A 16,521-nucleotide genomic window follows, 5' to 3' on the forward strand; every position below is an offset into this window, starting at 1 on the left:
ACCACTGCAGTTAAGTAAATATCACAATAAAGCAAGTCAAATAAATTTTTTGGTTTCCCACTGCATATAAAAGGTATGTTTACACTATAGTCTATTAAGTATATAATAGCATTATGGGAAAGAATATACATACCTTAACTTAAAAATAATTTATTGCTAAAAAATATTATCATATGAGCTTTCAGTGAGTCATAATCTTTTTGCTGGTGCAGAGACTACATGTTGATAGGTACTGACTGGTCAGGGTGGTGGTGGCTGAATTTGGGCCGACTATGGCAAATTCTTAAAATAAGGCAACAAATCTGCTACATCAATTAACTTTTCCTTTTGTGAACAATTTCTCTTTAGCAGATGATACTGTCTGACAGCATTTTACCCATAGAACTTTCAAAACTACAGTCAATCCTCTCACACCCTGCTGCTGCTTTATCAACAAACATTCTGTAGTATTCTAAATCCTTGGTTGCATTTCATGGCATCTTTACCAAGAGTAGATTTGATCTTAAGAAACTACTTCTTTTTGCTCATACATAAGAAGCAACTCCTCATCTGTTCAAGTTTTAGCATAAGATTCAACATCTTCAGGCTCCATTTCTAATTCTAGTTCTCTTGCTATTTCTGCCACATCTGCAGCTCTTCCCCCACTGAAGTCCTAAACCCCTCAATGTCATCCAGGAGGGTTGGAGTCAACTTCTTCCAAACTCCTGTTCAGGTTGTTATTTTTACCTCTTCCCATGAATCACAAATGTTCTTACAGGCATCTGGAATGGTGAATCCTTTCCAGGAGGTTTTTTATTTACATGGCCCAGATCCTTCAGAAGAATCACTCTTTATGGCAGCTATAGCCTTACGAATGCATTTCTTTGATAATAATACCTGGAAATCAAATGACTCTCTGATCCATGGGTTACAGAATAAATGTTTTGTTAGTAGGCATGAAAACAACAATAATCTCTTTGCACATCTCCATCAGAGCCCTTCCGTGAGCAGGTGCATTGTCATGAACAGCCATATTTTGAAAAGAAAACTCTTTTTCTCTGTAGTAGGTCCCAACAGTGGGCTTAAAATATTCAGTAATGTTGCTAATAGATGCACTGCCATCTAGGCTTTGTTTACAGAGCACAGGCAGAGCAGACTCAGCATAATTCTTAAAGCTCCAGGATTTTTGGAATGGTACATGAGCATGGGCTTCAACTTGAAGTAACCACTGCATTAGCCCCTCACAAAAAGCTCTGAAGCCAGGCACTGACTTCTCCTCTAGCTTTGAAAGTCTTGGATGGCATCTTCTTCCAACAGAAAACTGTTTCATCTACACTGAAAATCTGTTGTTTAGTGGAGCCACCTTCATAAGTGATCTTATGAGGTCTTCTGGGTAATTACCTTGCTGCAGCCTCTCCCTCCGTACCTGCTGTTTTACCTTGCACTTTTATGTCATGGAGTGGCTTCTTTCCTTAAACCTCATTAACCAATCTCTGCTGGCTTCAAACTTTTCTTCTGCAGTTTCCTCGCCTCTTTCAGCCTTCACAGAATTGAGAGACTTAGAGCCTTCCTTAGATTAGGCTTTGGCTAAAGGGAACATTGTGGTTGGTTTGATCTTCAATCCAGACCACTAAAACTTTCTTCATATGAGCAATAAGACTGTTTCACTGTCTTACCATTCATGTCTTCACTAGAGTAACCACTACTAATTTCCTTTAAGAACGTTTCCTTTGCCTTCACAGTTCAGCTGTTTGGTGTTAAGAGGCCTCAGCTTTGGACCTGTCTTCCTCACTAAGCTTAATCATTTCTAGCTTTTGATTTGAAGTGAGAGACATGTTACTCTTTTCACTTAAACATGTAGAGATCATTGTAGGGTTATTAATTGGCCTAATTAAATATTGTTGTGTCTCAGGGAATAGGGAGGCCTGAGGAAAAGGAGAGTTACAGGGGAATGGCAGGTCAGTGAAGCCGGCAGATCACACATATTTATCAAGTTTGCCATCTTACATAGGCACAGTTTGTGGCATCCCAAAACAATTACGATAGCAACATCAAAGATCACTGATCACAGATCACTGCAACAAATATAATAATGATGAAAAAGTCTGAAATATTGGGAGAATTTCTAACTTGTGACACAGAGACATGAAGTGAGCAAATGGTGTTAGAAAAATAGTATCCAAAGATCTGTCTGAAGTATCATATGATCTCCCTGATATGAGGACGTTGAGATGCAGTGTGGGGGGTTTGGGAGGGGTAGGAAAAGAATAAATGAAACAAGATGGGATCGGGAGGGAGACAAACCATAAGAGACTCTTAATCTCACAAAACAAACTGAGGGTTGCTGGGGGGAGGGGGGTAGGGAGAGGATGGTGGGGTTATGGACATTGGGGAAGATGTGTGCTATGGTGAGTGCTATGAAGTGTGTAAACCTGGTGATTCACAGACCTGTACCCCTGGAGCTAATAATACGTTTTATGTTAATAAAAAAATAAAAAAAATTTTTTAAATTTTTTTAAAAAAAGACCTGTCTGACACAAGGTTGCTACAAACCTTCAACTTGTAAAAAAAAAAAAAAAAGACAGTATCTGCAAAACACAATAAAGTGAATCACAATAAACCAAGGTATGCCTGTAAACTGTTTTCATTATACTATCTGAAAATTCACCTTCAAGATCACTATACATCTTCCTGGAAATATCAGGATGTAGTTCCTTAAGAATAGCTAAAGTACTAGGCATATGCATGGGACTAACCTGCCAATGAAATGTGGCTGACCTCTGACATTAGTTGGGGGCGGTGGGTGGATAAAAAGGGGCCAATGCCAAGAGGGACTGCATTTCTAGCACCACTGGTACTCCACAACTGGTACTCCACACAAGACAAAATTGCCTCCAGCTATGAACTCAAGCTCTGCACATCATGTAGACAGCCTCTAACTCTACAAAGTCCCCACAACACCCCAAGAACCATTATCAATCTTCTCCCCGAACTCCAACACAAATACAGAGGCAGCTCTTAACGCAATCAGCACCCTCACTACCAAATCATGTCCCATAAAAGCTTCTCCCCAGAAGGGACCAAACTATAACTCTGAAAGTCCCGAGGCAGCCACTGACTGCCCAGGTAAGAGATCCTGCCAGGCTACTCACTGAAATCAGGCCAGAAAAGCAAGGTCTGATATGTTCAACTTGTTCTACCACAACTCAACCAGACTGGGTTTATGTGAGAACAGTCCTTCCAACAAGGTTTCTTACTCCTAGAATGTATAATAACTAAGTAAATAAATAATTTATCATCTTACTATTCTATACTTCCCCCAGCCCTGGGTCTCCCATCATTAATCAGCATTTCCAATGAGCCTACTGGAATCCCGTTCCTTGAAAAATTCCCCAAATCCTCACCTTTTTTCCCCCAGAATTTTCTCCTCACCAAAAGGTAAACCTGGCTTTCGCAAAGGATATACTTTCCCTGCATTCTCCCCGATGAAGGTTACTAACCCTCCAGTACCAGAAAAGAGCAGGGGGAAAAGTGCTGCCTCCCTTTATTTACAACACACACTCCTTTTCACTTTACCCTCCTCGCTGCTGCCATCTAGGGACTTCCCAATCACTCCCGGCCATTTGAAAACGTCTTTGGCTCCTGGCTCACAATCAATCTTCCCTTCAAATGCCACTCCTGCCATCATCCTGGGATTTCAATGTCCTAATTCCATGATGTCCTTAATTCCAATGACCTCATCTACTAGTCCACTTCACTACCCACTACCCACTGACGCTCACAGAAAAAAACTAAACTCTGGATCCTAAAACCACCCAGGACTCTCTCCCCAGGCCTACTGCACCACCACTTTCTAGTTGCTATTCGTAAACCTCACAGACATTCCCTGTCACATTTTCTCCCAACCTGTCAGTCCATTCTGAATTCTCTTTCTTACTATCCACACTACATTCTTGTCCTGATCATACAAACTACTCTCTCACCATGATCCTCAATTCATCTGCATCCCAATAATTCTGCCATTATCTACCTGACAAAACTCTCACCTAGAGCAGCACAGTAATTCTTACCTGTTCCTCCACTGCTAAAGGAAAAAAGAAAAAAAATTAGAGAAGGAAGGGGAGGTGGAGTGCAGAGGGAGAAGATGGGAGGGGGAAGAAGGCAAGAGAAGGGAGGAAGAACAGGAAGAAAAGGCAGAGGGAAGAGAAAACAAAATTATATCACCTTGAAGACAGTTGGGCTTTTTTATGGTCTATCAACCATCTTCCTTCTCTCTTCCCCCCAAGACTATTCTAGACCTTCATAATTCTCTCAAGTTCATGCTATACTTGCAGCTGTGATTTCAGCAAAGCATCCACCTGACCCAGCTGGGCCACCAGAATCTCAGAATCTCTTGCTTCTTAACCAAATGGCTAAAGGTTAACACAAGTTAAAATAAAGCCACTACCAATTAATACTATTATATTTCCCTATTCTATCAAAAGGTGAGTAACATGATTTTGGAAACATAGGTACATTCATGTGTTTTATTCTAGGGTTTAAACAGGGCTCAGGAAATAAAATACACAGAGATTTGTGGGAAATGTGAACATACAATGAAACTTTTTAAGGCTCTTTGCAGGATTATGTTCAAGACTGTTAACTAACTATAAACAGCCCAGAATTCTACTAATTCAGAATTTGTTTGGGAAATCCTTTCCCCACTGGAAATAAAGATATACACAAAATATTAAAAGGAAGTCATTTAAATTCAGAGAAAAGTTCTTAAAACCATATTTGAGAAGCCTCTATTTACATAAAACTATATACCAATAACTAAATATCTTGTTATATTACCAAATATTAAATAAAAGCTCACAAAGTAAAAAGTGTCAATCTTTTTCAGGAATATGAAGAAGCTAAAAAAAAGAGAAAGACAGAGAGATCCTTATCTATAAGAGACTTTCAGCTTTTGGAAGAAAGAATACGATGTTCATAAAAGTAATAATAGCAGCAGCTAACAGTTTGCGACATGCCAGGTACTGTTCAAAGTGTTTTACTTGCTATACCTAATTTAAACCTCAAAACAACCTATGGGATAGCACTCTTATTACCTCCTTCTATCAATGAAGAAATTGAGGTATAGGGAGGTTAGGTAACTTACTTTGTGTCATATAACTGATTCAAGTAAAGCCAAATTTTGAAACCAAGGAATCTGGAAGACAAGCTCTTAATATAACACAGAGCTCAAAGACTTCTATTCATTAACTTAAGGCAGAGTTTTTCAAAGTATGGTTCACGTTCTAAACTCTGGATCCCCCAAGACCTTTTCAAGAAGTCTGCATAGTCAAAGCCATTTTCATAATAATACTATGACTTTATTTGCCTTCTCCACTATGTTAACATTTGCACTAAAGTATATAAGCAATAGTGGGGAAAAAAACTGCTAGTGTCTTAGGACAACAGGCAGTAGCACCAAACCATACCAGCAGTCATTGCACTTTTCAGCACCAGACGCTCACAGAAAAAAAAAAGAAAGAAATATTAGAAATTTAAAAAAAAAAAAAGTAAGCTAACTCTAGGCCCAATGTGACCCCGAGGTCACATTGACCCCGATGGTCAAGAGTCACATGCTCTGCCAACTGAGCTAGCCAGGCGCCCCTAGAAATAAAAGTTTTGGAAGACTGCTTCCCTTGAGAATGTCCCTAAGGAAGCAGTAAAAATTATTACTTTTAATTAATCACAACCCTTCAGAACACATCTTTTTAATATTCTCTATGATGAAATGGAAAGGAGCTAGGCATTTCTGCCCAGTGAAGTACAAAAGTTGTTCCTTAGGAACAGCACTTGTGTGCCTCTTTGCTGCATTAGGTAATTTTTTCATGTAACATCACTTTTACTTGAAAGAACAATTGACAAACTATGGTTACTAGACTTAGTATTAGGCAGGCATTTTCTAAAAACCAATGAATGAGCCTGTCATTTTAAGAGAAAAAGGGGTCCTGAGATCAAAAGGTTTAAGCACAGCTGTTTAAAAGATATTCTGGACAAGCCTTTTTGGTCCCATTTGAGTTCTCCATAACTAAAAGGGAATAAAACTGAAGTTCTTTTTAAGTGTCATTTTCATCATCTTACTATGTCTTCTCAATCTACAAAATAAGTGAAATATTATTATATAACACTTTCTAAAACTCACACAGGAAAGTGTGCAATCACTTAAAAGTATAAAGTGACTCACAAGATTCTTTGCAGACTCTTACTTACCTTCATTTCAATAACAGTTTGCAGGGCTTTTGTTTTGGCAGAATCAGGAGCATTCTCAAATCTCCGATGCATCTCCTATACAAGAGAAGTAAAAATGAGAGTAAGTGTCCTCCTTTTCACTCTTGTTTTTTTCCTAAAGGGAGAGCAGAGAAGGATGGCGAGAGGGAATAATTGTGTAAAAAAAAAATGACTACCCCATCCTTACAAGACACTCGGATCCCTGTCTACCAAACCTTCCCCAGTGGATCAGAGAACCACAAGCTGCATTCAGGCTAAAGGAGTAAAGGGTCAAACATACAGGCATATGAGTCCCTGTCAGTAAACACCTAGTTATTTAAAATTAGTCACACAGGTGAAATCAGTACAACAGATGGAAACCACAGTGCAACCCCAGAGCAGTGTGTCAATTTTCCACATGACTCTAAGACCTATAAATCAGAACTCCACACACAGTCCAAAGGGAGATCAGAAATATTTCCTTTTTAAAAGGAGAAATAAAAGCAGTCATCAGTCTGCACTGCACAAAGCTACTAAAAGCATTTGTGTTAATCACATCCTTTCTACAGCACCTACTCCAGAGTAACAACCTGGCTACCTGGGATGAAAATCTCTCTCTAGCAGGGTGACAAGTAGAAAGAAAAAAGAAGGTAAGATAGTTCATGTTAATAAAATGTCATAAAAACGTAACTATTCTTTTTCCTCTAAATTTTAGTGATCTCAGAATCAGGAAGAAAGGAAGCAATGGTAGTAATATCATAATCAGGGTCTTCAAGGGTCACAGGAAAGTTATCAGACCACCTCAGGCTATTTCCTGTCAGATTTCGTGAATGCCTCTGACTCAACCAGTCAACATTTCCAAAGTACCCTGGCATAGCTTCTAATGATCCCAGAGAGAATCGCTTGTCGGGGTTTTGGCTAAGATCAAGTTCAGTGATCCCAGAGAATACACAGATGAATACTTTCCATCTGAGCTATACTCAACCATAATGAAAGGAATGTATAATACTTTAATTATACCTTTCACCTAATTTATTCATTCCTGCCTGGCCAAGAAGAATAGTTTGAGAGAAAACAGAAAACAGAACTGTACACTTCACAGAGTTACCTCTTCCTGAAAGAGCAGTACCACTGAACTGACAAAAGTTCTAAATTATAAACAGTCAGCATTTAAAAACCAGTAACTTTTGAACACCCACATTTACCAGTTGGCTGCTGAAACTATAGTGCAAACCACTATTAATAGATAACACTCTTTCTGCTACTTTTCTCCCTAACTCCAGGTGGTCTTAAAGCCTGCTCCATCCTTTCAGTCACTCAGGTGAAACACCTGAGTCTTAATGCCTTCCTTTTGCTTTCGAGCTATAGTCAGTCAATCAGGAAATCCAGTAAACTCGACCTTCAAAACATATCCAAAATGCAAGCACTCCTTGACATCTCCACTGTTACCACCTGGAATAAGCCACCAACAAAAATACATCTTTTAGGGGTACCTAGGTGGTACAGTTGGTTAAGCATCCAACTCTTGGTTTTGGCTCAGGTCATGATCTCAGAGTTGTGGGATAGATCCCCGCATCAGGATCCACACTCAGCAGAGTCTACTTGGGACTCTCTCTGTCCCTCCCCCAGCACGTTCGTTCTTGCTCTCTCTCTCTCTTTCCCTCTCTCCCTCCCACTCTCTCAAAAAAAAAAAAAAAAAAAAAAAAAATATATATATATATATAGGGGGTGTGTGTGTGCGTGCACACATATATACATATACATCTGTATGTATCTTTTAAACACAATAACAAGCTCCTAATTAGGGTCCCCACCCTTTGTCTTGATCCTCTACAGTCTACAAGAGAGCACTCACAGTGACCTTTAAGCATGAATTTAATCTTGTCTCCTCTATTCAATTTAATCTTGTCTCCTCTACTCAATTTAATCTTGTCTCCCTTACTCAAAATTCTTGTCATGGTTCCCTATCTGACTCAAAGCGGAGTCAAAGTCCCTTCAGTAGCCTACAAGACCTCATCTCTTACCACTCTTCTCTCAGTCACCAGGCTTCAGCCACACTAGACTCCTTGCTGTTCCTCAAATATGCTAGGCATTCTCCCATTCCTTAGGACTTTTACACAAGATGTTCCCAATGCCTAAACTCCCTTTCATCAGCTCATGGGGAGGACTTTGTCTCCTTCAAGTCCTGACTCAAATGTCTTCTCTAGATTATTGGGTTTATGAGTTGTGATAATCACACTGTGGTTATACAAGAAAATGTTCATATATTTTAGAGTTTTAGAGTTCATATATTTTACCTCTACTCTGTAGAGGTAAATTACATCATGTTGAAAATTTGTTTTTAAATCTTTGGTGAAAAAAGAAAGAAAAGGAAAAAAATAGGACACATGCAGCAAGTGTGGCAAAACTTTGGTAGTTGGTATATCTAAGTGATAAGTACAGGTTTGACATTTTTCATTAAAAAATTAACATTTAATGTTAGCACAACATTCCTTATTTTAAAACTTCAAACTGACAAAAAAAGAACCCCTTACTCTACTTTTCCTTCTCCCAGAGCATGTATATTCTAACAACATATGAATGAATGATGAGTGAATGAATAACAAGGGGCTACCAAACTTTCAAGAATTAGCTCTTTGAAGAGGAAATCTTTGAACCCCTTTCTATTCCTGTGCTAAATCACATACACCTCCTCTAACTTCTACATAGCCCTCCTCTAACACTTACTACATTGTATTTGGAATAATCTTCTCTAACATACCAGACTGTAAACTCCTTCAGAGCAAAACTGTCCTTTGTATTCCTCAGACACTGTGTGACATGTAAGCAATCATTAAAAATTATTTCTCCTTCATATCCATTCTTCTTTTGTTGGATAAAGAAAAGATTTTTTAAAAATGAATAAATTATCAGCTAGTTTTCTTCTTCACCTCTCTACTGGACGACTCTCTTTACCATATCAAATAAAGGACCTCCTTGTTCCTAAATCTAATAGCTGTTGTCGTCAGTCCACATCCTTTCTGAACTCCATGTAATAGCCTTTTTTTTTTTTTAACCATAGAGAGAGTTAAGGGAGGAACAGCTATAAAATTATCAACTGCCTTCTATTAAAGAATATCCTAGCTCTGAAGACTTCTTCTCTGTCCTTTCCCCTATCCTAAGCACAGACAGACATTTTCTAAATTCCAACCTTGGAACTATTCTATAGCCCCACTCTTGGAACACCACCAGCCCACAGAGAGACTTAAAATGAATTAAGAAAAAAGGAACCCCTCTGGAGTAGATGCAACCTCACCATGAAACACTGGTAGAGTTTTAGGGCCCACCTGTTCCATCAGCAAGAAGCCCTTGTTTGGTTGAACATGCACACCAACCATACAAAGTAGCCCTTCCCCAAACCCACAGATTCAACAACATGGGTTTAAACTGTTCTGGTCCACTTATACATGTATTATTTTTTCTTTTGTTTTTTAAAGATTTTATTATTTATATTTATTAGAGGGACAGAGAGAGCACGAGCAGAGGGAAGGGCAGACGGAGCAGGAGAAGCAGACTCCCCACTGAGTAGGGAGCCCAATGCAGGCCTCCATGCCAGGATCCAGGACCATGACCTGAGCCGAAGGCAGACGCTTAACCGATTGAGCCACCTAGGCACTCTTATTTTTTTTTTTTTTTTGCTAAATATAATACAGTACTGTAAATGTGTTTTCTCTTATTTGTTTTTGTTTTCTCTGATTTTTTAATAACATTTTCTTTTCTCTAGTTCACCTAAAGAATACAGTAAATAATACATATAACATACAAACTATATGTAAAATCAACCATTTATGTTATCAGTAAGGCTTGCAGTCAACAGTAGCTTATTAGTAGTTAAGTTCCAGGGAGTAAGATATTCTATGAGGATTTTCGACTACACAAGGGTCAGCTCCCAACCCACTCATTGTTCAAAAGTCAACAGTCTTACCTTTCCCTGGATAACCTGGAAAAGCTATCTATCTAACCTTGTAGTGGACATCTATCACTCTTTCATGCCATGGTATCTAATCTCCCTTTTATGTTTGGGGATTCCACATTTTAAAATAGTCTTCCTTCCACATTAAAAGCTAAAAATGTCACGTACTTTTTTTCCCCAGCCTTTCTTGCAATTAAAGTCCAGACACAAGACCTAATCTCCCCTACCAGACACATACATCACTTCTTTTTAATCAGAATCTTTTAAACAGAAGACCTGGGGACAAGAACAGTGAACTCTGACAATGAGTGGCAGAGGCAGCAGCTACCTCACGCTCCCAGTCCCAGGAATGAAAGAGGCTCCAAGGGTAGTGAGCAATGTCAGTGGTGTCAGCCAAATAAGCTACGTATCTGTGCCCTGCACCAAGAGCGGTACTGTCTTCACCAAACCCATAAAGGAACATGATAGACTGGAGACTGTTTTGGCTATATAACTTCTGCACCCAGTCTCTCCAGCCCTCCTAGAGATTCTGCCTGGATGATACCAACAGTCTCCCAAAGTTGATCTCCCTAGTAGCACACTGGAAGACTGTTGCTTTAATTTAATTATTTTAATTATTTTAATTATTTATTTCTCTACCTCTCCATTCAAACAATTCATCCACCATCACCAGTGAATTCCAGGGTGCCAAATCTAGTGGACACCTTTCTGTCCTCATCTTCCTAGAACTCTCAGAGGCATTCAAAGCAGTGGGCCACTCCCTCCTATATAAACATTTCCTCTTGACTATTATGATACCACACTCTCCTATTCTTCTTTCTCTACAAGTGCTCCTTCTATTTCTTTTGCAGGTTCTTCCTTCTAAATTAGACCCCTGAGTACTATAGTGACCAGGTCACAAGTCCTAAACCCTCTTCTCTTTTCCATCTAAACTCTCTAATCCATAACATTGCTTAAAATTCAACTGAAACACTAGTGAACTCCTAGGCCCTCTACTCTGATTTCAGACTCATTTATCAAACTGCCCATTTGATATCTCTGTTTAGATGTCTAATAGGTAATTTACATTGTCCCTCACAAAACTCTTGATTTTTCTCTTCCTTAATCTAGTCCCTCATCTGATGAGTGTGATGAGAGATTAAGTCTTCTCCACTCATTAAAGGGCACTATCCTCCCAGTGGCATAGCTAAACACCCCGTGTCTCATTCTTCCCAGATCCTCATTTCCCACAACCAATTCAAACAGAAGGCAGGGATTGTTCCATCTTCAATCTATGTCTTAAATTATTCTACTTCACTCCATTTTCAGTTCAGCTGAACCCTAGATTACTATGACAGCCATTAGTTTCCTTCTACTTCCTCTGTCCATTCTCAAAAGAGCAACAGGGTAATCTCCATAGAGCACCAACAAATTAAAACAGTTTAGTCTGCTCTGAATCCTTCAGTGAGTTTCCCATTTACTTTTCACTCTCTACAAAATCAACATGATCTAACCATAATGGATAGAAGACTGTCCCTCCTGTTGTGAACTATTTTAAAATTAGATAAAATGCACAAAGTAACTGTTTTCAGACATTGGAAAACAAGGTCTATGATCCTTTGAAAGAAGAGAAACAAATATCGATGGCCCAGGCTTGCTATTCAGTATGTGAAGCAAGGAGAGGAAGCCCATACAGAAAACAAGTCATGTAGAACTCAGAAGACAGATCAAAGGATAAGACTCCTAAGACAGTGGAAATTCTCCAGAGCAGAATATCACAGAGAAGGAAGCTAGCCATAAAAGCCGCAGTATCCAATCTGACACAGGTCCCCTTGAGTCTCATTGTTCTCTGGCCAAACACTAAGTGTATGTGCACAGGGCAAGACTCCACAATGTCAGAAAAAGAACAATTACTAACGACAGAACAAGTACCGGAGAGCTATGAGTTGAGCAACTACATGAACTCACATGGGGCTGGGGAAAATTCTAGTTACAAATGGCCAAAGTAAGGAGAACATCAGAGGCATTTCGTAGAGACACCTAAAAGGCCAAGTCTGGGTGCCTGGGTGGCTCAGTGGGTTGGGCCACTACCTTCAGCTCAGGTCATGATCTCAAGAGTCCTGGGATCAAGTCCCGCATCGGCAGGGAGCCTGCTTCCCTCTCTTTCTCTCTATCTGCCTCTGCCTACTTGTGATCTCTGTCTGTCAAATAAATAAATAAAATCTTTAAAAGAAAAGAAAAGAAAGGCCAAGTCTTAGAAGTAAAGCTAATTTAGACCTGAAAGAGGAAAGGCTATCTATGTCAGCCCTAACAGCATTTAAAAGCAAATCTTCTAAAGATCAAGCCAATCCACAATTAATTTTCACAAGGCAAAACACTTCATTAAGGAAGAGAGTAAGATCCAGAACACACTAATCCAGGACAAAATCTCAAACACATTAGTTCAGGCCACAACAATCTCTCAGTTACATTAAAACAGCAAACTCATCCGCTTCCTCTGAGCCTCCAGTTTGTCCACATTTTATCTATTCTCCACACTGTAAGCAAGATGATCAACTGGGCACAGAGCAGATATTTAATAATATTTATTCAATAAAATGAGTGTAAAACTTTAAAAAGTATAAACAAAAATAAAATGAATCCTGCTAATTGTAAATTATCTTCATCTATTAATAAAATTCTATAACATATACTTTACATTTTTCATTTGGTATTTCTGTAACAACTTGAAAATATTAAAACTGCCTTTCTTTGAAATACCTCACAATTCAGATAGTGAACTAATTTTATCTGACTTCTTTCCTACTACCTCATTCCAACTAAGGTAGATTTCCAAATGTCTTAAGGTTAAATGATAATAATTTTATTTTAAATGCTAATAAGCACGTAAGCAAAACAGAAAACAGAAATCCATTTGAACAAAAAAATCCTCCTTTGCTAAAGAACTAGGATACATTTTAAATCACTCGAAGGCATAAAGTTTTACCATCAAGACATTTCTAAACCTATCACTTGCAACACATTTCCATTCAAAGGCCTGCACATTAAAACTCACTATGAACATATCTTCCAGTCGGTGAGCTGATAAACTCCCCTTTCCCACTGAGTACATCAAGCCTCTGACTCATACACTGTTAAATAAAGAGAGAAGACTGGAAATAGAAATGAATGTACTGTTCAAATAAATATAGGAACTAGAATTTTTTTTTAAAGATTTTATTTATTTATTTGACAGACAGATCACAAGTAGGCAGAGAAGCAGGCAGAGAGAGAGAGAGAGGAGGAAGCAGACTCCCCATGGAGCTGGGAGCCCGATGCGGGGCTCGATCCCAGGACCCTGAGATCATGACCTGAGCCAAAGGCAGAGGCTTCAACCCACTGAGCCACCCAGGTGCCCCCCACCCTTTTTTTTTTGAAGTCCTATTTCACTCCTTTGGCTTGAAATTTTTCTTTCAAAAACAATTAACGTACAGGTAGGATTATCTGGATCTTGTTATACTGTGAACTGTGGTAGACAACAGAAAAGGTGTTCCTTTTCTCCCATTAATTTACCAAGGAATAATGAAGAGTTAGAGTTAGAAAACAAGCAAGTTAGGAATTCTCATATTTTTCTCTTTTTAGTAGTTTCTTTTAAAAAGTAAGTCAACTTTTACTTACACAACTGAGAGAAAGGAGTATTTGTGAATGAAAAGTAGTACTTATGTCTGAAATTTCTTTTTTTTCAAGTTTCAGGTTTTAGCCCCCAGCACCCTTGGTTCGTTCAAGGGTAGAAGTTCCAGATTGCTTGTGAGATCCCTTCACAGATTCAATCCTCCACACAAGTTCTGGGTTTAGGTACTCAAAACAGAGGAGACAGGAATAAAGAAGATGTGGAGAATAAGCAGAAAGAATCCTCCTGGTTCTCTGTGTCAGAAACCATTAGACAGGGGCGCCTGGGTGGCTCAGTGGGTTAAAGCCTCTGCCTTCAGCTCAGGTCATGATCCCCGGGGTCCTGGGATCGAGCCCCACATCGGGCTCTCTGCTCTGCAGGGAGCCTGCTTCCTCCTCTCTCTCTCTCTCTGCCTGCCTCTCTGCCTACTTGTGATCTCTGTCTGTCAAATAAATAAATAAAATCTTTAAAAAAAAAAAAAAAAAAGAAAGAAACCATTAGACCTTAACCCTTTACCACCTCTAATAATGGCATTACTTTGAGAAAATCTGATCTTCTTGTCAAATGGAAATGGGCATAAATGACACAAGGAAAAGGGGAGGAATAAGTTGATTAAGGTATGCAACTATCCATATTTTCCAAAATCACTCACAAAGCAGCAAACTTGAGTTTTTTTATTCTTTTTTCAATTTAATTCTTTTTAATTCTTCTAATTTTTTTATTTTTTAATTCTTTTTTAAATTTTTTTAATTCTTCCTCTTTTTAAATTCTTCCTATGTTTTGTCTACTGTTTCAACTTTTTCTCTTATTTTTTCCCCCTCATATCTTCTCTATTTCTACCGTACAACTGCCAATGGCAAAAACAGGCATTCTTCAGATATGTCAGTTAAATTCAGAATTCCTAGCCTAGAACCTGGTCAAATATTAGTACTTTTAAGCTCAAACATTTCTGTAAATCCCAACATGCTAACAAGGTTTGTTGACTGAAATATTACAAATACAAAAACTAGCACGAATATAATAATGTTTTTAAAAACAAATTTATATTTTATTTACCACAACAGCATCTACATTTCTAAAATTCGGCGCATATATAGGTATGAAATATTTATTTGGCCTAAAGATAATGTTTGGTATGCATATGGAATGAAGAGCCAAAAAATTCCATAGCCAACTTAGCTATGTTCTGCCAAACAACTGAGAACCCAAACTTGGGTCTCATACTTTAGTATATAACTCAATTACCAATAAAGCTTGTTAAAACTCTGTATGCCCAAGTCCCAAGCACTGACCAAGACAAGTCCTGTGGTTCAACATTTGTTCAATAAATGTTTTCATTTTTCTATCAATCAAAGGAAAAGTATTATAGGAAACAATATAAGATCTAATAATAAGTGTCCCATAAAAATATAATTTCAGTACAAAAAAATATGATGCTTAATTTAAATTTTTTTTCTTCTTTGGTTTTTATTTAGGAGAATTATTTACCTGTTATCTACAGGATCATTTTTATAAACAAAATGGAAAACTAATCACAAATGCTACTGGATATGAATGCCATGTTAATGTTATAGTACTTCGTCAAATTTAAGATGCCATTGATTGTAGTACATACCACTGTTTTATGTAATGGAAAGAAAGGGAGGAAATGCCTCCAAATAAATTATGACACAAAGCTTTATCATTCAAAATTTGTAGTTTATACTGACTTTAAGAGTTCTTTTATTTATCCCAAAGATTAACTATATATCATTTTGAACTGTTTTTATAGCTTTCCCCTTGCCAGTAACTTTGTTTTCAATGCCAATTCACTACATAATATTACCGATGACAAATTGATCAACAATTAAAGCTAACATGTGAAATACCAACAATGCTCACACTCTCAACTAAAGTGGTAACAAAAGGAACAGGTACAACTGTGAATAATGCACAGGCAAACAAATCCAGCATGACTACTCCCTTGCGAACAGACTGTAAGACGCCATCAAGGGTAAGATTTAACTCAATTCAATATTCTTAAAGTATGAAAAACTGTGAGTCTTAGAATTGATGAAATACTAATTTTTTTTAAAGATGGACAAAGTCCAATAAATAACAAAACCTATGGATATCTTGGTGTTGCCAACTCACAATTCTTTTGACTTTCTTAATCCACTAGTAATAGAACATGCAATGGCCATTTCAAGTTGCCACTCACCTAATCTAGATTACAGCTGTTAAGTTCTTTATTAGACTTCCCTGCCCCGTGCATTCTCAACACAACCAGAGTAAACTCTAAAAGGCAAACCAGATCTTTTTTTTTTTTTAAGAGTTTATTTATTTGACAGAGAGAGATACAGTGAGAGAGGGAACACAAGCAGGGGGAGTGGGAGAGGGAGAAGCAGGCTTCCCACTGAGCAGAGAGCCCGATGTGAGGCTTGATCCCAGGACCCTGAGATCATGACCTGAGCCAAAGGCAGACACTTAACAACTAAGCCACCCAGGTGCCAAGCAGACCAGGTCTTAACATTCCCCTGATTAAACATTGGAATGGACTCTTCTTGCACTTTGAATATAACAACTGCATTTCCTGCAAGGATCATAAAGGCAAGTACTTTGTTTTCTAGGATATGTTTTGCTCATTGCTATTTCCCTGCTTTGCACATGGTTAGTGCCCAGTAAATATCTGATGAACGAAACGAATGTATTTGGTCCTAGCTACCTCTCAACCTGTCATCTG

At 38.3% G+C, this 16,521-nt stretch overlaps 1 protein-coding gene across 9 annotated transcripts in view; it reads right to left on the reverse strand.

Annotated features, from left to right (window-relative positions):
- Nucleotides 1-16,521, reverse strand: part of ERC1 (ELKS/RAB6-interacting/CAST family member 1) — a 559,355-nt gene that overhangs the window by 437,495 nt on the left and 105,339 nt on the right. For all 9 annotated transcript variants that reach the window (XM_047740148.1, XM_047740147.1, XM_047740146.1 and 6 more), the window contains one exon: nucleotides 6,223-6,297. In XM_047740148.1, the coding sequence (XP_047596104.1) occupies nucleotides 6,223-6,297 (75 nt within the window). The remainder of the gene's footprint in view (nucleotides 1-6,222; nucleotides 6,298-16,521) is intronic.

This window comes from Lutra lutra, chromosome 8, assembly GCF_902655055.1.
Source record: "Lutra lutra chromosome 8, mLutLut1.2, whole genome shotgun sequence".
Lineage (NCBI taxonomy): Eukaryota > Metazoa > Chordata > Mammalia > Carnivora > Mustelidae > Lutra > Lutra lutra.